Source organism: Pan paniscus, chromosome 2, assembly GCF_029289425.2.
Source record: "Pan paniscus chromosome 2, NHGRI_mPanPan1-v2.0_pri, whole genome shotgun sequence".
Classification (NCBI taxonomy): domain Eukaryota; kingdom Metazoa; phylum Chordata; class Mammalia; order Primates; family Hominidae; genus Pan; species Pan paniscus.
In genome coordinates this window covers 129,626,085-129,649,728 of record NC_085926.1, presented here as the reverse complement: position 1 = coordinate 129,649,728, position 23,644 = coordinate 129,626,085, and the positions used below count along the sequence as shown (strand labels likewise).

The 23,644-nt window shown below is 37.4% G+C and overlaps 1 protein-coding gene across 5 annotated transcripts in view; it reads left to right on the top strand.

Moving 5' to 3' along the window:
- The window catches only part of CPNE4 (copine 4), a 746,304-nt gene that overhangs the window by 588,975 nt on the left and 133,685 nt on the right, over positions 1–23,644 (top strand). For all 5 annotated transcript variants that reach the window (XM_055110462.1, XM_055110464.1, XM_055110463.3 and 2 more), the window contains 2 exons: positions 6,108–6,191; positions 22,268–22,357. In XM_055110462.1, coding sequence (XP_054966437.1) covers positions 6,108–6,191; positions 22,268–22,357 — 174 coding nt within the window. The remainder of the gene's footprint in view (positions 1–6,107; positions 6,192–22,267; positions 22,358–23,644) is intronic.

Here is a 23,644-nt window from a genome sequence, read left to right as displayed (position 1 = left end):
TAAAAAAGCAGAATAATATGGTCTCTGTGTTATTAAAGAATTTTACCACAGCAACACTTCAGTAAAATGCCCTATTCATTCATCTTTTTTGAACTGAACTGTCCCAATGGCCATCTTAGTGCTAATAATCAAGTTTTAAAAAGCTGAAAATTCCAAATTAAAGTGACCACACAATTAGACCCAGAGTTGTTGTTTTGAAGGTATGAATTTCTGAGCGTACACTTGAGATTTTGAGGTGCTTATGAATTATTTCATTTCCATGAATCAGATGCCTTCTTAATACTAATCACCCCTGATATTTGTATAGTTTTTTACAAAATGCCTTCATGAATTTTTTCTTCTATTGATAATCATCATAGTAGCCAACTTTTTTTAAATATTTCAACTTTTATTTTAGATTCAGGGATTACATGTGCAGGTTTGTTACATGAGTATATTGCATGACACTGAGGTTTGGAGTACAATTGATCTCATTACCCATGTAGTAAGCATAGGACCCAATAGGTAGTTTTTCAGCCCTTGCTCCCCTCCCTCTCTCACTGCTCTGGTAGTCACCATCGTCCACTGTTCCCATCTTTATGTCCATGTGTACCCAATGTTTAGCTCTCAGAAGTGAGAACATGTGGTATTTGATTTTCCATTGCCGTGCTAAGTCCCTTAGGATCATGGCCTTCAGCTGCAACCAGGGTGTTACAGAAAACATTATTTTTTTATGGCTGTGTAGTATTCTATGGTATATAAGTGCCAAATTTTCTTTATCCTATTCAATGTTGATTGGCACCTAGACTGATTATATGCCCTTGCTATTGTGAATACTGCTTTGATGAACATACAAGTGCATGTGTCTTTTTGGCAAAATGATTTATTTTCCTTTGGGTATATACCAGTAATAGGATGGCTGGGTTGAACGGTAGTTCTGTTTTAAGCTCTTTAAGAAATCTCCAAACTGCTTTCCACAGTGGCTGAACTAATTTACATTCCCACAAACAGTATATAAGTGTTTCCTTTTCCCCACAGCCTCACCAACATCTGTTATTTTTTGACGTTTTAGTAATAGGCATTCTGACTGGCGTGAGATGGTATCTCACTGTGGTTTTGATTTGCATTTCTCTCACAATCAGTGACATTGGGCATTTTTTCATATGTACGTTGACCACTCGCGGGTCGTCTTTTGAGAAGTGTCTGCTCATGTCCTTTGCCCAATTTTTAACGGGTTTATTTATTCATTTTTGCTTATTGAATTGTTTAAGTTCCTTATAAATTCTGAATATTAGATCTTTGCCAGACAAATAGTTTGATAATATTTTCTCCCACTCTATCAGCCACTTGTTTAGTCTGTTAATAGTTTTTTTTTTAACTGTGCAGAAGCTCTTTAGTTTAATTAGGTCCCACTTGTCAATATTCTTTGTTACAATTTGTTTTTGTTGCTTTTGAGGACTTAGACATAAATTCTTTGCCAAGGCCAACATCCAGAATGATATTTCATATGTTCTCTTCTAGGATTTCTATAATTTGAGGTCTTACATTTAAAGTTTTATTCAATCTTGAATTAATTTTTGTATATGGTGAAATGTAAGGGTCAAGTTTCAGTCTTCTGCATATTGCTAGCCAGTTATCCCAGCATTGTTTATTGAATAGGGAGACATTTCTTCATTTCTTATTTTTGTCAACTTTGTCAAAGAAGAGATGGCTGTAGGTATGTGGCTTTATTTCTGGATTCTCTATCCTGTTCCATTGGTCTTATGTGTCTGTTTTTGTCCCAGTACCATGCTTCTTTGGTTATTGTAGCCTTATAGTATAGTTTGAAGTTGGGTAATGTGATGCCTCTGGCTTTGTTCTTTTTGCTTAGGATTACTTTGGCAATTCAGGCTCCTTTTTGTTCCATATGAATTTTACAATAGCTTTTTCTAATTCTGTGAAAACTATGTTTATAGTTTGATGTAAGTAGCATTGAATCTGTAGATTGCTTTTGGCAGTATGGCCATTTTAGCAATATTGATTCTTCCGATCCATGAGCATGGAATGCTTTTCCATTTGTTTGTGTCATCTATGATTTCTTTCACCAGTGTTTTGTAGTTTTCCTTGCAGAGATCTTTTACCTCTTTGGTTAGATGTATTCCTAGGCATTTCATTTTTTCTAGCTGTTGTAAATGGGGTCGTTCTTGATGGAGCTCTCACTTTGTATAGAAATGCTACTGATTTTTGCACATTGACTTTGTATTCGGAAACTTTGCTGAAGATCAGTTCTAGGAGTCTTTCACCATAGTCTTTAGGGTTTTCTAGGTATAGAATTATATCAACGGCAAAGAGAGACAATTTGACTTCTTTTCCTATTTGGATGCCTTTTATTTCTTTCTCTTGCTTGAGTGCTCTGGCGAGGACTTTTAGTACTATATTGAACAGGAATGGTGAGAGTTGACATGCTTGTCTTATTCCTGCTCTTAAGCAGAATGCTTCCAGCTTTTGCCCATTCAGTATGATGTTGGCTGTGGGTTTGTCATAGATGGCTCTTATTATTTTCACGTATGTTCCTTCACTACCTAGTTTGTTGAGGGTTTTTATCATGAAGGGATGTTGGATCTTATCAAAACCTTTTTTTCTACGTCTATTGAGATGATCATATGGTTTTTGATATGTGTACGTTGAACCAACCTTGCTTCCCAGGAATAAAGTGTACTTGATTGTAATAGGTTAAATTTTGTTGTGCCACTGGATTTGGGTTGCTAGTATTTTGTTGAGGATTTTTGCAGCTAACATTTTTCAGTCTTCACCATGTACCAGGCAATGGACTCAACACTTCCCATGCACCAGGTCCTCTAATTCTTCTATGTCACTATGAGGCAAAGGATGATACTCCTTCCATTGTGAATGGCAAACTAAGCCTTGGAGAAATTAAATATTTTGTCCACAGTTATTCAGATTATATGTGGTAGAGTTGAGATTTGAAAGCAGTGCTAAAGCCAGTATGCTGCATATAGATTTTCAGCTACCTGAAGACAGAGGCCATTCTTGACCTTTCTTTCATTGACATTTTAGTATGCCCTCCTGACAATAACTTCTTGCCTAATTCATTCATGGTATTTAAAAAGAATGTGAAATAAAATAGAAAAAGCATTGTAATATACAACATGTAAATATGTATACAACAAGCAAAAGAAATAGGGTACTAAATTGTACATAGATCATGATTACAAAATTTTTAAAAAGAAAGACAGAAAAGTATATGTAGAGTCTAGAAAAAGATTTATCAAAATTCTATTGATGGTTATGGAATTTTGAATTCAGTTATGGGTTCTTTTTTCCTTCTTTTTATTTTTGTCATCTGTTTTCTATATTTTTCATTTTTAAATAAAAGTGATGGTAACAAAAGTTTTAAATTAACAGTAAAGAGGGAAAAAATGAGGAAGTTCTTACATTGTGGTTAGCAGTTTTTAAGTATGAATCATAAAAACATCCCCTGAGGGACCAACAATCTATTTAAAGAGGCAAAGCGTGAAGTTACAGGAGGAGCCCAAGGGCACACAGGAACAAGCTACTGTAGCCCACATCCATAGGGAAAGGGAGAAGAGAAGGAGGTTTTAATTTTTTAAGATGCATGTAGAAACAGAAACTGGCCTAAGGGGCAAATGAGTAAATGCATAGAGGTGGGAATCAGCTAGAAGTGCATCTGAGAGAGAAATGGGCCATTTTGGGGGAGAGACGATGTTTGAAGGGCAAGATTATGATGAAAGCCACCATTTTGGGGTCTTGACAAGATAAAGGCTGTGGTAATCTAGCACCTTCAGAAATAGAGTAGTAGCGGATGTTCCAGACTCTGGGTGTTGTGGAGCATGGTGTTTGGTTCCTGGTTGCATGGGAAGGAAAGCAAAGCGGAAGATAGTTATTCCCACCTCTCATCTCCTCTTTCTAACATATACTACAAAGTTTCTAGACTGACATTCTTCACTGCAGAGCCAACTATATTGCTTTTCTGCTCAAAATCCTTCAATGATTCCCCCTGCCTGTCCAGGCCAGTGCAAAGACTTCAGATGAGCATTTAAGGCCCTTCACATCATGGGGCCAACTTTGCCAGCATTGTCTGCAATTCCTCCCCTATGCTTCCCTAGGCTATAGTCTTATTAAATTACTTGGGGTATCCCCCTCTATGTCTGTTAAAAATTCATCAGCTCCCCTCTCTTCCCTCAATACTCCTTATACCTTCATTCATTCATTCACTCATTCACTCATTTATACCTAGCCCTAGGTTATATTTATTTGTATACTTTTCTTACCAGCAACCTAGATGGTACTTTGGAAGACTGAGATCAGGTTCTATCTGTCCTTATATCTTAACATCAAGCACAAAAACTCTGTGATCAGTATATGTCCTACAAATATTTTGCTGAGCTGAAGACTAGGATGGCTGGTAAAGACATTGATAGTAAGGAAAAATTTAGAAGTAGAGACCAAACAAAGGAAAATAACGAGTTTGACTCTGGCTTGCTTAACATTTAGGAATAATAAATGACTTTTAAGGCAAATATGGGCTTAATTCTACTTTGCTAAAGTCTAGATTTCTGGAAAAAAATTACTTGGTGAAATTCGTAATAAAAATGTGATGGTGATGAATATGGTTTTTGCTCAGATAGCCTCCTATCCTATACCAGGTATCCATTCACTTATTTATGTATTTATTCATTCATTCAATAAACACTATGTACTATTAAAATCTAGACACTATGGAAAATGCTGAGGAAATAGCAGAAATATAAAGGAAAATAAAGTTTCTCCTCTTTGAGAATTTATAACCTACTGGGGGTAAAAATCAAGTTTTTAAAAGGGATAGAGATAGGTTCCATTTCCAACAATGAAGCACTTATTTATTTTACATCACTCTCTCACTAAAAACAAATATAAACACTAGAAAAGACACAAGAGACATGTATTTGAGAGTCCTGAGGCAGTGTAGATTTGAGGGGCCAAGAAACTGGACAGAAGAGAAACCCATGGAGGTGCTTAAGACATTCTGTGCAGATTTTCCACTCAAGGGAATTCCTCAAGGCTGATTCCTAAAATAGTGGGGATAGAAAGGCTGGGAAGCCTAGTTTAAAAAAATAGCTACTAAGAAACAGAAACTGAGCAGAGCTTTTGGTGGTCTCATGGGACTGGGGAGAAAAACTGAAGTTCAGGGCTATTGAGAGAGCAAAGGATAAAGACTCATAGGTGCATCAGAGAAGACAAGTAGTCCAACAGTATGAGTGGCTTATCATCTCAAGGCGTTTGCTAATTAGCAAAAGCAGCATAGAGAGAAACTGAACAAAAACCTAGAGCTAAGAAATTATGAAAATAAACAGAGCATTTGAGGTTCTCACAAATAAAAATTGGCATTGAAGACTTGTCAAGGAAGAACACCCCTCGTGAACACTCAGGTTTTCAGTTAGGGTCCTTTAAGGACTATACCCAAGGAGTAAAGGAAATCAGAAATAGATAGGGGCTTTAAAGACATTTGAAGAAATTCATCCTCTAAATAGCTTAATCCTAATTGGATTCAGGAGACTTCTCCCATTATAACCACTTGCTAGAAGCTACAGACTCATGTAAAAACCTTCATAATCTTCATTACACATTGTCTACTATTTAATAAAAAATTAACAAGCATACCAAGAGGTGGAACTAAGAAAGAGATAATAAAAACAGACCTATAGGTGATCCAGACATTGTAGTCATTACATAGGCATTAAAATAACTATAACGAACCTATTTAAGACAACAGATACAGTGATTTTCAAAGAACTGGAATTTGAACTGATCTTTGAAGAATACTTTGAATTTCACCTAACCAACTACTGACTTTACAAAGAACTTAGCTTTCAGATGCAGTCCATTCTAGCCAAGGGTGGATCTCAGGGATGAGGATCAAAGGAAGAAAGGGTGGGGCCCATCATCACAGGTAAAGAGAAGAGAGTTTGAGTAGAACTGGGCAGGAAGATAGGACAAGCATGGCCTCCCTTCCACATATAAAAAATAGGAAATCAAGAGGGTTTTCCTGTTGATTAAATATTCCTGATTGATCAGGACTAGATCAAATGCAGGAGGAAAAACAATTCATTGATGTTTATCTATTTTAGGATTTCTTCAGTAAATCTGACCCATTTCTGGAAATTTTTCGTATGAATGATGATGCAACTCAGCAGCTGGTGCACCGAACTGAGGTAAGAGTCATCTTCAGCTATGCCCTCTTATCTCCTAAGATGATGATAAATTGACTTGTTTTGAGAAACTCCTTTTTTTGTTGTTGTTGAGGTGGAGTCTCGCTGTGTCACCCAGGCTGGAGTGCAGTGGCGCAGTCTTGGTTCACTGCAACCGCCGCCTCCCAGCTTCAAACAATTCTCTGCCTCAGCCTCCTGAGTAGCTGGGACTAGAGGCACCCACCACCATGCCGAGCTAATTTTTGTATTTTTAGTAGAGATGGGGTTTCACCATCTTGGCCAGGCTGGTCTTGAACTCCTGACCTCGTGATCCACCCGCCTCGGCCTCCCAAAGTGCTGGGATTACAGGCGTGAGCCACCGCGCCCAGCCTCCTTTTATTTCTTAATGTCTGTAGATATCAACTAAGGCCTGAAATCTTCAGTGTCCTCAAGAAGGTTCTGCCATTTTTAGCTTGTTTTTTTTTTCACTTTTAATCCTCAATTTAGTTGTCAGAAGAGCCTTTCTAACCCCAAATTCTATTGTTAACTTTCAAAACAGACAATTAGCAACTTATTCATAATAAAAGTATAAATACTAGCTATCATTTAATGAGGATGTTTAGGCGTCTAGGTGCCAAGCATTAGACTGTTATTTACATGCATAATTTTATTTCTCACAAAAATTCCTTACACATGATGATGATGATGATGACCCTCATTTTACAGTTGAAGAAACTGAACTTTAAGGAGGTTAAGTCACTTTCCCAGGTCTCACAGCTAACAAAGGATGGAACTGAGGTTTCAATTGAGGTTGTTTGACTCTGAGCTTCATGGTAATTTGGGAAGTCAATCTGCTTCCCCAGGGAAAGTACATACATTGCACTGATGTCAGTCCTGTCATATGAGCACCTGATCTTTCTTAGCAGCCACTTAGTCTAGTTGTATCTCCTTCTCACTCTTCCTCTTCTTTCTTCAAGTGGCCCCAACTTTATCTCTTATTACCTTACCCCCTACTACCCACTACCACACACACATTCAACAACTAACCACGATCTCCATTTTTCATTTTATTTTACTTGTAAGCCAGTCCAAGAGGGATTTTGTAGGCATGAGGTACATTGATAAGAAGGAAGTGATATACTTGTGCTGAATTACTTGGAGCTGAGAGAAGACCCAGTTATGCTTGCATACCATTTGCAGAGTGAAAAAAAAAAAAGAAACCCCCATGACTTTCATAAGGTGATGGTGTGGTTGCTATATCCCCAAAACATCACATTGGAAATTCAATTTCCTGAAGTGACAGAGTTGCAGGTGTTGTTAGGGGAATGTTTCATGTCATTGTTATGATAGACAAAAATTAAATAGCCTTGGATGGGCTAGCTGTGGATATCATCTGATACAAAATTGATATCTAATAAAATGTGTTTAATAAAAGAATAAATAAATAAATGCTGTTAAATATAAATAGTATGTCTATTGCATGCTATAGAACAATGTAATTCTTTGGAACTTAATCCATGAAGAATAAATTGAGGTGCAGCTAGCACAGTTGCCCTGAATGGCATCTCATTACCACCACCAAAAGAGGTCTTTCACCCGTTAAGTTTCCTTATGTGAAACAAACTTCTTTTGAGGGAAATAGAGCAAGATGGCCAAATAGAAGCCTCCACTAATCATCCTCTAATTATCCTCCCCATAAGAACACCAAATTAAACAACTCTCCACACACACACACAAAGCACCTTCATAAGAACCAAACATCAGGTGAATGACCACAGTACTTGGTTTTAACATCGTTATCACTGAGAGAGACACTGAAGAGGGTAGGAAAGACAGTCTTGAATTGTTGATACTACTCCTCCCTCATCCGCTTGGTAGTGGCTGTGTGGTGCAGATACAGAATCTGTGTGCTTGGGGAAGAGACAGTGATTATGGGACCTTGCACTGGAACTCAGTGCTGCCCCATCACAGTAGAAAGCAATACTGGGCACAACTCATCCTGCGCCCGTGGAGGAAGAATTTAAACCAGTCCTAGCCAGAGGGAATCACTCACATCAGTAGTAGAAACCTGAGTTCTGGCAATCTTTGCCACTGCAGGCTGAAGGGCTCTGGGGTCCCAAATAAATTTGAAAGGCAGTCTAAGCCACAAATACTGCAATTCCTGGGCAAGTACTGGTGCTCTGCTGGACTCATAGCCAGTGGGCTATGAGGGTATGCAACCTAGTGAGACACCAGCCAAAGTCACCAAGGGAATGCCTGCACCACCCCTCAGGTGCATGCACCACCAAGGAATGCGTGCCCCATACCCTAAGCAGTGCAGCACACGGCTCCAGGAGACACTCCTCCCTCCCACTTGAGGAGAGGAGAAGAAAGCATAAATATAACTTTGTCTTGCAACTTGGATACCATCTCAGCCACAATAGAATAGGGCACCAGGCAGAGTCCTGAGGTCCCCATTCCAGGCCCTAGCTCCGAGATGACATTTCTAGACAAACCCTGGGCCAAAAGGAAGCCTACTGCCTTGAAGGGAAGCAGGATCCATTACCTTCTGAATAAAAATCTCTTGGTCCCCAAATAATCAGCAATTGTAGCCAGGCTGTACTCGCCATGGGCCTTGGGTGAAACACAGAGACATGGTGGCTTTAGATGTGATGCAGTGCATTCCCAGCTATGGTGGCTATTGGGAGATATTCTGCTTGAGCAAAGGACAGGGACAAGTAGAGGGGACTTGATTTTGCAACTTAGGTACCAGCTCAGCCACAGTGAGATAGAGCAGCAATTGGGCTCTTGGGGTCCCCGATTAAAGACTTTGGCTCTTGCATAGCATTTCTGGACTGGCTTTGGGTAAGAGAGGAGTCCACTTCCCTGAAGAGAGAGTCCTATGCCTGGGAGCATTCACCACAAACTGACTAGTGAATATTTGGGTCTTGAGTGAACGTTGGTGGTAGGCAGGCAGTACTTGCTGTGGTCCTAGGGTTGTGGTGGCCAAGGGAGAGGCTCCTCTGCTTGTGGAAAGGGGAGGGAAGAGTGGGAAAAACTTTGTCTTACGGCTTGGGTACTAGCTCAAACACAGTAGAATAGAGCATGAGGTGGAGTCCTAAGGTTTCCGACTCCAAGCTCTGGCTCCCAGATGGCATTTCTGGACCTGCCTGGGACTGGGAGGAACTCACTAACATGAAGGGAAGGACATAGCCTGGCTGACTTTGCCATCTCCTGATTGTAGAGTACTAGAGCCTTGTGTGAACATAGGTAGTAGCCAAGCACGGTTATCCTAGGCCTTGGGTGAGACTCAGTGCTATGCTGGCTTCACATCTGACCCAGTGCAGTCCAGTGGTGGCAGCCACAGTGGTGCTCGTGTCACCCCACCTTCAACTCCAGGCAGCTCATTACAGACAGACTCCATTGGTTTGGGAGAAAGTAAAGGAAGAGGAGAAAGGTTTCCACCTGGTGATCCAGGGAATTCTTCCAGATCTTATCCAAGACCACCACTGTACCTCTACAAGTCTGAAAGAGCCTAGCATCACTGAGCTTGGGATGCCCCCTAATGCAGATACAGTCACAGTGACCAAAAACAGACCACGACACCCAAATCCCTTTGAATACCTGGAAAGCCTTCCCAAGAAGGATGGTACAAACAAGCCCAGACTGCAAAGACTACAATAAATATATAAATCTTCAATATCCAGATACACTGGTGAATATCTACAAGCATCAGGACCATTCACAAAAACATGCCCTCAACAAACAAACTAAATAAAGCACCAGAGACCAATCCTGGAACAAAAGAGTTATGTGACCTTTCAGATAGAGGATTCAAAATAGCTATTTTGAGGAAACTTGATGAAATTCAAGATAACACAGAGAAGGAATTTAGAAGCCTATCAAATAAATTTAACAAAGAGATTGAAATAATTGTAAGAAATCAAGCAGAAATTCTGGAGTTGAAAAATGCAAATGACATACTATATAAGGTATCAGATTATCCTAACAGCAGAATTGATCAAGCAGAAGAAAGAATTAGCTTGAAGATAGGCTATTTGAAAACAGACCATCAGAAGAGATAAGAGAAAAAAGAATGTTTAAAAATGAAGCATGTCTACAAGATCAGGAAAATAGCCTCAAAAGGACAAATCTAAGAGTTATTGGCCATAAAGTATAAGGAGAAAAAGAGATAAGGGTGGAAAGTTTATTCGAAGGGATAATAAGAGAGAACTTCCCAAACTTAGAGAAAGTTATCAACATTCAAGTACAAGAAGGTTATAGAACACCAAACAGATATAACCCAAATAAGATGACTTCAAGACAGTTAATAATCAAACCCCCAAAGGTCTAAAGAAAATATCCTAAAAGGAATAAGAGAAAAGAAAAACAAATTACGTACAATACAGCTCTAATACATCTGACAGCAGAATTCTCAGTAGAAACCTTAAAGACCAGGGGAGAGTGGTGTAACATATTTAAAGTGCTGAGGGAAAAAACTTGTATCCTAGAATGGCATATCCAGCAAAAATATTCTTAATTATGAAAGAGAAATAAAGACTTTCCTAGACAAACAAAAGCTGAGGGATTTCATTAACACCAGAACTGTAAAGGAAGTTCTTCAATCTGAAACAACACAACATTAATGAGCAATAAGAAATCATCTGAAGGTTCAAAACTCACTGGTAATAGCAAATACACAGAAAAACACAGAATATTATAATGCTATAATTGTGGTGTGTAAACTACCAATATTTTGAGTAGAAAGGGTAAAAGATAAACTGGTCGCATGTTTATAGCAGCACAATTTGCAATTGCAAAAATATGGAAACAGCCCAAATGTCTATCAATCAATGAGTGGATAAAGAAATTGTGGTATTTATATACCATGGAATACTACTTAGCCATAAAAAGGAATGAATTAATGGCATTCACAGCAACCTGGATGGAACTGGAGATTATTATTCTAAGTGAAGTAACTCAGGAATGGAAAACCAAATATTATATGTTCTCACTTACAGGTGGTAGCTAAGCTAAGATACAAAGGCATAAGAATGATGCTATGGACTGTGGGGACGCAGGGGAAAGGGTGGGAGGGGGTTGAGTGATAAAAGACTACAAACTGAGTGCAGTGTATACTGCTCAGGTGATGGGTGCACCAAATCTCACAAATCACCACTAAAGAACTCACTCATGTAACCAAATACCACCTGCCCCCAAAAACCTATAGAAATAAAAAAATTAAATAAATAAAATACATTTCAGTGGGGAAAAGAAGACATAACACTCCCTTAGAAAGAAAGTATAATGAAATACTTTTATTTTTCTATTTATTTTCTTTCTATGAAAGGAAATTAAAAAATATTAACTACAACAACTTTTCAAGACAGAGTCATTAAAATAATATATAAACAGAAACAAAAAGTTAAAAAGCTGGGGGACAAAGTTAAAGTGTAGTGTTTTTATTAATTTTTTCTTTGCTTGTTTGTTAGTTTGTCTGTTTCTTTATGTAATCAGTGTTGAGTTGTTGTCAGTTGAAAATAATGGGTTTTGGTACGTAGTCTTCAAAAGACACATCTCACATGCAAGGTCTCTTGACACATATAGGCTCAAAATAAAGGGATGGAGGAAAATTTACCAAGCAAAAGGAAAAAAAAAAAAAAGGCAGGGGTTGCAATCCTAGTTTCCAACAAAACAGACTTTAAACCAACAAAGATCAAAAAAGGCAAAGAAAGCCATTACATAATGGTAAAAGTTTTAATTCAGCGAGAAGAGCTAACTATCCTAAATATGTATGCACCCAACATAGGAGCACCCTGATTCATATAGCAAGTTTTTAGAGACCTTCAAAGAGATTTAGACTCCCACACAATAATAGTGGGAGACTTTAACACCCCACAGACAATATTAACAAATTATCAAGACAGAAAATTAACAAAGATATTCAGGACCTGAACTCAGCACTGGATCAAATGGACCTGATAGATATCTACAGAACTCTCCATGCAAAACAATAGAATATACATTCTTCTCACCACCACATGGCACTTACTCTAAAATTGATCACATAATCTCAAGCAAAATACTCCTCAGCAAATGAGAAAGTACTGAAATCATAAAAACAGCTTCTTGGACCACAGCACAATCAAATCAGAACTCAAGACTAAGAAATCCACTCAAAGCCATACAATTACATAAAAATTGAATAACCTGTTCCTGAATGATTTTGGGGTAAATAATGAAATTAAGGCAGAAATCAAGGAGTTCTTTGAAACTAATGAGCACAAAGACACAACATACCACAATCTCTGGGACACAGTTAAAGCAGTATTAAGAGGGAAATTTATAGCACTAAAATGCCCAATCAAAAAGCTAGAAAGATCTCAAGTTAACAACCTAACATCACAACTGAAAGAACTTGAGAACCAAGACCAAACAAATCCCAAAGCTAGCAGAAGACAAGAAATAACCAAAATCAAAGCTGAACTGAAGGAGACAGATAGAGAGATGAAAAACCATTCAAAAGATTGATGAATCCAGGAGCAGGTTTTTTAAAATAATATTATAGTAGACCACTAGCTATACTAATAAAGAAGAAAAGAGAGAAGATTCAAATAAACACAATCAGAGATAATAAGAGGGATATTACCACTGACCCCACAGAACTACAAACAACCATCAGAGAATGTTATAAACACCGCTATGCACATAAACTAGGAAATCTAGAAGCAATGAATAAATTCCTGGACAGATACACTCTCTCAAGACAGAACTAGGAAGAAATAGAATCTCTGAACAGACCAATAACGAGTTTTGAAATAGAGGCAGTAATAAATAGCCTACCAACCAACCAAAGCCCAGGACCAGACAGATTCAAAGCTTAATTCTACCAGATACACAAAAAATAGTTGGTACCATTACTACTGAAACTATTTCAAAAAATTGAAAAGGAGAGACTCCTCCCTAACTCATTCTGTGGGGCCAGCAACATCCTGATAACAAAAGCTGGCACAGACACAACAACAAAAAAAGAAAACTTCAGGGCAATATCCTTGATGAACATTGATGCAAAAATCTTCAGCAAAATACTGGCAAACCAAATCCAGAGCAACACATCAAAAAGCTTATCCACCATGAGGCTTCATCCCCAGGATGCAAGGTTGGTTCAATGTAGGCAAATCAATAAATGTGATTCATCACATAAACAGAACAAAAGACAAAAACCACAAGATTACCTCAATAGATGCAGAAAAGGCTTTCAACAACATTTAACATTCCTTAATGTTAAAAACTCCCAATAAACTGGGTATTGAAGGAACATACCTCAAAATAATAAGAGCCATATATGACAAACCCACAGCCAACACCATACTGAATGGGAAAAAACTGGAAGTATTCCCCTTGAAAACTGCCACAGAACAAAGATGCCCTCTCTCACCACTCCTATTCAACATAATATTGGAAGTTCTTGCCAGAGCAATCAGGCGAGAGAAAGAAATAAAGGGCATTCAAATAGGAAGAGAGGAAGTCTAACTATCCCTGTTTGCAGATGACATGATCCTATATCTAGAAAACCCCATCGTCTCAGCCCAAAAGCTTCTTAAGCTAATAAACAACTTCAGTAAAGTCTCAGAATACAAAATCAATGTGCAAAAATTGCTGCCATTCTTATACACCAACAACAGTCAAGCCAAGAGCCAAATCATGGATGAACTCCCATTCACAATTGCTACTAAAAAAAAAGAGTGACATGCCTAGAAATACAGCTAACAAGGAAACTGAAAGATCTACCAAGATAACTACAAACCACTACTCAAAGAGATCAGAGATGACACAAAGAAATGGCAAATTATTCCATGCTCATGCATAGGAATAATCAATATCATTAAAATGGGAATATTCCCAAAGCAATTTATACATTCAATGCTATTCCTATTAATCTACCACTGACATTCTTCACAGAACTAGAAAAATCTATTTTAAAATTTATATGAAACCCAAAAAGAGCCCAAATAACCAAGGCAATCCAAAGCAAAAAGAACAAAGCTGGAGGCATCACGCTACCTGATTTCAAGCTATATTACAGGGCTACAGTCACCAAAACAGCATGGTACTGGTATAAGAACAGACACATAGACCAATGGAACAGAATAGAGAACTCAGAAATATGACCACCCACCTTCAACTATCTGATCTTCAACAAACCTGACAAAAACAAGCAATGGGGAAAGGACTCCCTATTCAATAAATTGTGCTGGGATAACTGGCTAGTCATATGCAGAAGATTGAAACTGGACCCCATCTTTACACCATAAAGAAAAATTAACTCAAGATGGATTAAAGACTCAAATGTAAAACCCAAAACTATAAAAACCCCGGAAGACAACCTAGGCAATACCATTTAGGACATAAGCATGGGCAAAGATTTCATAATAAAGATGCCAAAAGCAATTGCAACAAAAGCAAAAATTGACAAATGGGATCTAATTAAACTAAAGAGCTCCTATGCAGCAAAAGAAACTATCAACAGGTAAATAGACAACCTAGAGAATGGGAGAAAATTTTTGCAAACTATGCATCTGAATGAGGTCTAATATCCAGCATCTATAAGGAACTTAAACAAATTTACAAGAAAAAAAACTCATTAAAAAGTGGACAAAGGTACCCTGAAACTTAAAGTATAATAATAATAAATAAATAAATAAATAAGTGGGTAAAGAACATGAACAGACACCTCTTAAAAGAAGACATACATGTGGCCAACAATCATATGAAAAAAAGCTCAACATCATTGATCATTAGAGAAATGCAAATTAAAACCACAATGAGATACCATCTCACACCAGTCAGAATGGCTACTATAAAAAGTAAAAAAAAAAACAGATGCCGGAGAGGTAGTGGAGAAAAAGGAATGCTTTTACACTGTTGGTGGGAGTGTAAATTAGTTCAACCATCGTGGAAGACAGTGTGGTGATTCCTCAAAAACCTCAAGACAGAACTATCATTCAACCCAGTAATCTCATTACTGGATATATACCCAAAGGAATATAAGTCATTGTTATAAACATACATGCACACGTATGTTCACTGCAGCACTATTCACAATAACAAAAACATGGAATCAACCCAAATGCCCATCAATTATAGACTGGATAAAGAAAATGTGGTACATATACACCATGGAATACTATGCAGCCATAAAAAGAATGAGATCATGTTTTTGCAAGGACATGGATGGAGCTAGGGGCCATTATTCTTAGTAAACTAATGCAGGAACAGAAGACCAAATACAGCATGTTCTCACTTATAAGTGGGAGCTAAATTATGAGAACACACGGACATATAGAGGGAAACAACACACACTGGGGCCTATCAGAGGGCAGAAGGTGGTAGGAGGGAGAGAAGTAGGAAAAATAACTATTGGATACTAGGCTTAATACCTGGGTGATGAAATAATCTATACAACCAACCCCCATTCAACGCATTTACCTATGTAACAAACCTGCACATCCTGCACATGTACCCCTGAAACTAGAAGTTAAAAATAAATAAATAAAATAATGGGCCAGCCTCAGTGGCTCACACCTGTAATCCCAGGACTTTGGGGGGCCAAAGCAGGCAGATCACTTGAGACCAGGAATTGGACACCAGCCTGGCCAACATGGTAAAACCCCATCTCTACTAAAAATACAAAAATTAGCCAGGCATTGTGGTGTTTGCCTGTAATCCCAGCTACTAGGAAGGAGGCTGAAGGAGCAGAATTGCTTGAACCTACGAGGTGGAGGTTGCAGTGAGCTAAGGTTGTACCACTGCATTCCAGCCTGGACAACAGAATGAGACTCCATCTCAAATAATAATAATAATAATAATAATAATAGGTTATAACATAATATTTGCAAGCCTCATGGTAACCTCAAATTGAAAAACAACAGATACACCCAAAAAAACTCAATAAATTAAAAAAAACATAAACCAGGGAAAAATTACCTTCACTATAAGGAACATAGGAAGGAAGGAAAGAAGAAGAAAGAAGAGAAGACCACAAAACAACCAGAAAACAAAAACCCTAATGGCAGGAGTAACCCCTTACCTATCGATAATAACATTGAATGTAATGGGACTAAACACTCCAATAAAAAGACATAGGGTTGCCGAATGGATAAAAACAAGATCCAGTGATATTTAGACTACAAAAAATACACTTTACCTATAAAGAGACAGACTAAAAATAAAAGGATGGAAAAATATATCCCATGCAAATAGAAACCCAAAAAGAGAAGGAGTAACTATACTTACATCAGACAAAATAGATTTCAAGACAAAAACAATGAAAAGAGAAAAAAATTATATAATGATCAAGGGGTTAATTCAGCGAGAGAATATAGCAGTTGTAAATATATGTGCACCCAATACTGAAGCACTCAGATATATAAAGAAAATATTATTAGAGCTAAGGAGAGAGATAGACCTCAATACAATAATAGCTGGAGACTTCAACACCCCATTTTCAGCATTGGATAGATCATCCAGTCAGAAAATCAACAAAGAAACCTTGGACTTCATCTTCACCATAGGCCAAATGGACCTAATAGATATTTACAGAACATTTCAACTAATGACTGCAGAAGATGCATTCTTCTCTTCAGCACATGGACCATTCTCAAGGATAGACCATATATTTGATCACAAAACTACTCTTAAAATATTCAGAAAAATTGAAATAATATCAAGTATCATCTCTGATGACAATGGCATAAAACTAGAAATCAATAACAAGAGGGATTTTGGAAACTGTACAAATACATGGAAATCAAGCAATATGCTCCTGAATGACCTGTGGATCAATGAAGAAATTAAGAAGGAAATGTAAACATTTCTTAAAACAAATGAATATGAAAATAAAACATACCAAAACCTATGGAATATATGAAAACAGTACTTAAAAGAAAGTTGATAGCTACAAATGCCTGTATCAGACAAGTAGATAAGTTTCAAATAACCTGAAATGTATCTCCAAGAACCAGAAAAGGAAGAGCCAAAAAACTCCAAAATTAGTAGAAGAAACTAAATAATAATGATTAAATCAGAAATAAATGAAATTTAAATGAAGAAAATAATAAAAAATATCAATAAAACAAAAAGTTAGTTTTTTGAAAAGATAAAGAAAATTGATAAAACTTTAGCCAGATTAAGAAAAAAAAGACAGAATACCCAAATAAATAAAATTAAATCTGAAGACATTATAACAAATACTGCAGAAAATTAGTGGATCATTGAGGTTACTATGAGCAACTATATGCCAATAAATTGGAAAACCTGGAAGAAATGGATAAACTCTTACACCCATACAATCTACCAAGATTGAACCATAAAGAAAGCCAAAACTTGAACAGATCAATATCAAATAACAAGATCAGAGTCATGATAAAATGTCTCCTGGCAAAGAAAAGCCTGGAAACTGATGGCTTCACTGCTGAATTCTACCAAACATATTGGTAGAATTTAAAAAAGAACTAATACCAATCCTACCTGAACTATTTTAAAAAAGGAGGAAGGAATACTTCCAAACTCATTCTATGAGGCCAGTATTGCCCTGATATCAAAACCATACAAAGATACATCAAAAAAAGAAAACTGCAGGCCAATATCCCTGATGAACATTGATACAAAAATCCTCACTGAAATCCTAGCAAACGGAATTCAACAACACATGAAAATGATCATGCATCATGACCAAGAGGGATTTATCCCAGGGATGCAAGGATGGTTTAACATATGCAAATCAATCAATGTGATACATCATACCAACAGAATGAAGGACAAAAATCATATGCTCATTTCAATTAATACTGAAGAAGCATTTGATACAATTCAACATCCCTTCATGATTTAAAAAATGCAAAAAACTGAGTATAGAAGGAACATACGTCAACACAACAAAAGCCATATACAACAGCCCACAGCTAGTATCATGCTGAATTGGGAAAAAGTGAAAGCCTTTCCTCTAAGATCTGGAAAAAGACAAGGATGCCCACTTTCATCACTGTTATTCAACATGGAAATGGAAGTCCTAGCTAGAGCAATCATAGAAGAGAAAGAAATAAAGGGCATTCAAATTGAAAAGGAAGAAGTCAATTTATACTTGTTTGCAGATGATATAATCTTATATTTGGAAAAACCTAAAGACTCTACCAGAAAACTGTTAAAACTAATAAACTCAGCAAAGTTGCAGATACAAAATCAACATAAAAAATCAGTGGCATTTCTATATCCCAGCAGCAATCTGAAAAAGAAATCATGAAAATAATCCCATTTATAATAGCTACAAATAAAAGGAATTCACTTAACCAAAAAAGTGAAAGATCTCTACAATGAAAACAGTAAAATATTGATGAAAGAAACTGAAGAGGACACAATACAATGGAAAAATATTCCATGTTCAGGGATTAGAAAAATTAATATTAAAATGTGCATACTACCCAAAGCAATCTACAGATTCAATGCAATCTTTATCAAAATACCAATGACATTCTTCACAGAACTAGAAAACACAATCCTAAAATTTATATGAAACTATGAAAGACCCAGAATAGCCAAAGCTATCCTAAGCAAAAAGAACAAAACTGGAGGAATCACATTACCTGACTTCAATTTATACTACAAAGTGACAGTAAACAGCACGGTACTGGCATAAAAGCAGACACATAAACCCATGGAACAGAATAGAGAACCCAGAAACAAATTCATACACATGCATTGAGTTCATTTTTGACAAAGGTGCCAAGAACAGACATTATGGAAAGGATAGTCTCTTGAATAAATGGTGCTGGGAAAACTGGATATCGATATGTGGAAGAATGAAACTAGACCCCCATCTCTTACCATATACAAAAATCAAAATGGATTAAAGACATAAATTTAAGACTTCGAACTGTGAAAATATTAAGAACATTAGGGAAACTCTCTAAGTCATTGGACTGGGTAAAGATTTCTTGAATAATACCCCACAAGCACAAGCAACCAAGCAAAAATGGACAAAGGGGATCACATCAAGTTAAAAAAAAATTCTGCACTGCAGAGGAAGCAATCAAAAAAGTGAAGAGAAAACCCACAGAATGAGAGAAAATATTTGCCAACTATCCATCTGACAGGGGGTTAATAACCAAAAGATATAAGGAGCTCAAACAACTCTATGAGAAAAAAAATCTAATAATTCAATTTGGAAACGGGCAAAAGATATGAATAAACATTTCTCAAAAGAAGACGTACAGATGGCATATAGATATGTGAAAAGGTGCTCAACATCACTGATCATCAGAGATATGCAAAACAAAACTGCAATGAGATAGCACTCACCTCAGTTAATATTGACTTTTTTGGATAAATTCAAAAGGCCATAATAAATACTGGCAAGGATGCGGAGAAAAGGGAACTGTCATATACTGTTGGTGGAAATGTAAATTAGTATAATCATTGTGGAGAACAGTTTGGAGGTTCCTCAAAAAATTAAAAATAGAACAACCATATGACCCAGCAATCACACTGCTAGGTATATACCCAAAAGAAAGGAAATTAGTATATACAGGAGATATCTGCCCTCCCATATTTATTGCAGCACTATTCATAATAGCTAAGATTTGGAAGCAACCTACAAGTCTATCAATAGATGAATGAATAAAGAAAATGTGGCACATATACGCAGTGGAGTACTATTCTGTACTCTAAAAAGTACAAATAAAATTCTGTCATTTGTGACAACATGGATAAAACTGGAGGTCTTTATATTAAGTAAAATAAGCTAAGTACAGAATGACAAACTTCACATGTTCTCACTTATTTGTGGGAGCTAAATATTAAATATTAAAACAACTGAACTCATGGAGATAGAAAATACAATGATGGACAGCAGAGGCTGCGAAGGGTAGTAGGGGAGGAGGGAAGTAATAATGGTTAATGAGTACAAAATATCTAGTTAGAATGAATAAGATCTAGTATTTGACAGAACAATATGGTGACTATAGTCAACAATAATTTATTACATATTTTATAATAACCAAAACAGTATAAGTGGAATGTTTCTAACATAAAGGATAAATTCTTGAGGTAACAGCCCAAAAAATAAAAAATTGAAAGGATGACTATTGCTGTACTTTTCTTCCAGAACCTCCTCTCCTCTGCTCCTGAGAGCATTCTTCTCACTGATATTGGTAAATTCTCCTGTTCCCAAGAATTTCTATAATATCCCCCTTTACTCTAATGGGGAGGTGCTCCTAGAGTTTCACAAGGAACATGATGGCAAGGTTTTCCAATGAGTGAAGCAACATGACATTGATTTCTCTTGCTTTCTCAGTAGATACAAAATAAATACCAGGCAAAACTGTTCACTTGTGTGTAGCCTGCACGTACACACACACACATACACACACACGTGTACACTCATACATACACACACATAAAGATTTTAACTTCAGAGGAAATTTCTAGTTGCTATTGAGTTTTTCAAAACTGTTGCATGAGACATCTTCACTTTTTAGCATTTTCATATAAAGTTGGGAAATTTATTTTAACCCAAACAATTTTTTACCTAATGCTCCTTCTTGCTATCATTTTAATCATCCTAAGAGTACTAGAACACATGACAAAGTCACACAGAAACATTATTTCTCCACTTCAATGCATTAGAAGAAATTTAACAATGAGTCTAGGATCTAGTTATATTAAGGAATCCCGTGGAAGAGGGAATCACTTATAAAATAATTATGTTATTTGGATAGATAATTAATTAAAAAACAAATTCTAGGTCGGGTGCTGTGGCTCACGCTTGTAATCCCAGCACTCTAGGAGGCCGAGGTGGGCGGATCACCCGAGGTCAGTAGTTCAAGACCAGCCTGACCAACATGGAGAAACCCTGTCTCTACTAAAAATACAAAATTAGCTGGGTGTGGTGGCACATGCCTGTAATCCCAGCCACTTGGGAGGCTGATGCAGGAGAGGTTGTAGTGAGCCAAGATTGCACCATTGCACTACAGCCTGGGCAACAAAAGCAAAAATCCATCTCAAAAAAAAAAAAAAAAAATTCCAAGATTTCCACTAACTAAAGACTTCCTAAGTAGAAAAATCAATATGACAGAATTCCATTTAACTTTATTTGTATATCCCCTAGAGCAGTGGTTCTGAAACTCTGTGCCTCAGAATCACCCAGGAGACCCACCTCCAGAGTGTCTGTCAGTAGTTCTGGGTGGGGACTAGAAATTTGTGTTTTTAAGAAGTTTCCAGGTGATGCAGCTCCTGCTGGTCCAGGAACCACACTTTGGGAATCCCTGCCCTCAAGTACACAGTACAATGCTAGGCACAGAGCAGCTACTCATACATGCTGAACCAAATTGAATTATTTGAACCATAGTTATGGCAAGATAAGATTTGACTCATATAGATTCTTAGGCCAGGATTAGCCAAGTTTGTGATTAGTAAAGTGGTTTTAAAAGGGTTTCCCTATGTTATAGATGTAGTTTATAATCTTAAGATCTGCCTTGTCACGCCTTTCCAGGATATTCTAATTGAGTTGGTGATAAGCTAGTATAAGTATGGTCCTGGGATTTTTCTTCTAGAAACTTTTCTTCTGACTTGCAATCTGATGTGACTCAAGGTCACAGATTACCAGACCATCCAATTATTTAGCAGCAGAGTTGTCTTGCTATACCCTTCACCCCAGTAAGAGTCTTTACCTTTGCTGACCCCAAGAGAAGAGAATTTATACCGTAAGACTGACAGTCCTACAGAACTGAGAATTCTCTATCAATGGGCAAAGGCAGCCCTATCCTTAATTTCAACTCCTTTTGATATAGAAGGGATCATTCTCAGCATCCACATGCTGGAAAATATTATTGGCATTATTCATGAAACAACAGACAGGACAGTGACCACAGGAGTTCTGTGCATAATGACCTGCTTAGTGGGTACCCTTAAAAGATTTACTACATCAAGTTTTTATTAAGGCACCTCTTCCAGGCTATTGTTCTTTTCATAAGCATCACAATGGTTTCTCAAGCAGTTTTAATGTGGAAATGTGAAAATGTCAAGCATTTCTCCCCCACTCACCACTCCTCTCTTTCTTTTCCCAGGTTGTGATGAATAACTTAAGCCCAGCCTGGAAATCATTCAAAGTATCCGTAAATTCTCTATGCAGCGGAGACCCAGACCGCCGGCTAAAGGTCAGAAATCTGTGTCCAAGAAATGTGATTTTTTTAAAAAAGTATTTAATCTTCCTATTTCTTTTCAAAATAATATTGACAAACCCCAAATTTTCTTTACACTGTACCCAACCCTCTCATCTTTTAGCATCTTGATGGAAGAAACAAGGGCTATTTCTTCTTCTAGAGCCATTGAAGCTTATGTGAAAGCCCAAAATCAATTCCAATTATGTTATATCAACAGGCAAAACCCATGTCTTCTGAAAGACAAAACCATGGCAATAAATTCAGGTTATAAATGAGAGTTATTAAAATGAAAATAGTGTCATATCAATTATCTACTGTTATATAACAGAATAATGCAAAATTTAGTAGCTTAGAACTAGAAGCATTTATTTAGCTTATGATTCTGAGTACTGACAAGTTGGGATGAACTAATCTAGGTGATTCTTCTGTTGATCTTGCCTGGACTTTCTCAGGCATTTGTGGTCAGCTACCCAAGAGGAGGGTGGTTCTGCTTCTGGAGGTTGGCTGGCTGTGGTCTGGAATGAGAGGAGGGGTGGGGCCATATGGCTCTCATCATCCCCAGGCCAGCTTGGACTAACACACACAGTGAACTTAGGGTTCTAAGAATGCAAGAACAGAGCCCCATAAGACCTCTTTAGGGCCTAGGCTCAGAACTCACACAGGTCACTTCCTCCACAGTCTAGGTCAAAGCAAGTCACATGGTCATTACAGATTTAAAAGGTAAGGAGATAGACTACATCTCTTGGTGGAAGAAGCTCCAAAGTATCGTGGCCACTTTTTCAATCTATCACGAAGGCTTTCTGAGCACCTTGGGAATGTAAAAGTTGGAAGAAAATATGCATTCAAAGTCACCAAAGGAAGACAGTAGGCTGAACGCCAGAAGCAGATTTCAGGAGATGTTTTTATAGGCCATGCTCTGGCCTTTCCTCTACCTTGAAAGTCTAGACGTTCCTTGTTGTCAATGGCCCGGAGGTGATTCAACCAATTAAGGATAACTAAGCAAATTTACTGGAGACTGGTGCCTATAAACTAAAAGGCCAATTGATTAATGTTCAGTGAAAAACACAACCATCAAGCAGTAATATCAGCTTCACCAGGGCATTTTCTTGTGGGCAAACCACAGAGAAGACAATCATCAGAAGGTTGCTGTTATTGCCTGAAATCAGAACTGGGTAACTGAGACAGTTAATGGCTTCAGACTCTGAAAACCAGGAGTGCCCACCTCTACTGCCCATCAGGCAGACTAAACATTCATGTTGACTTCTCAGGACAACTAATCCC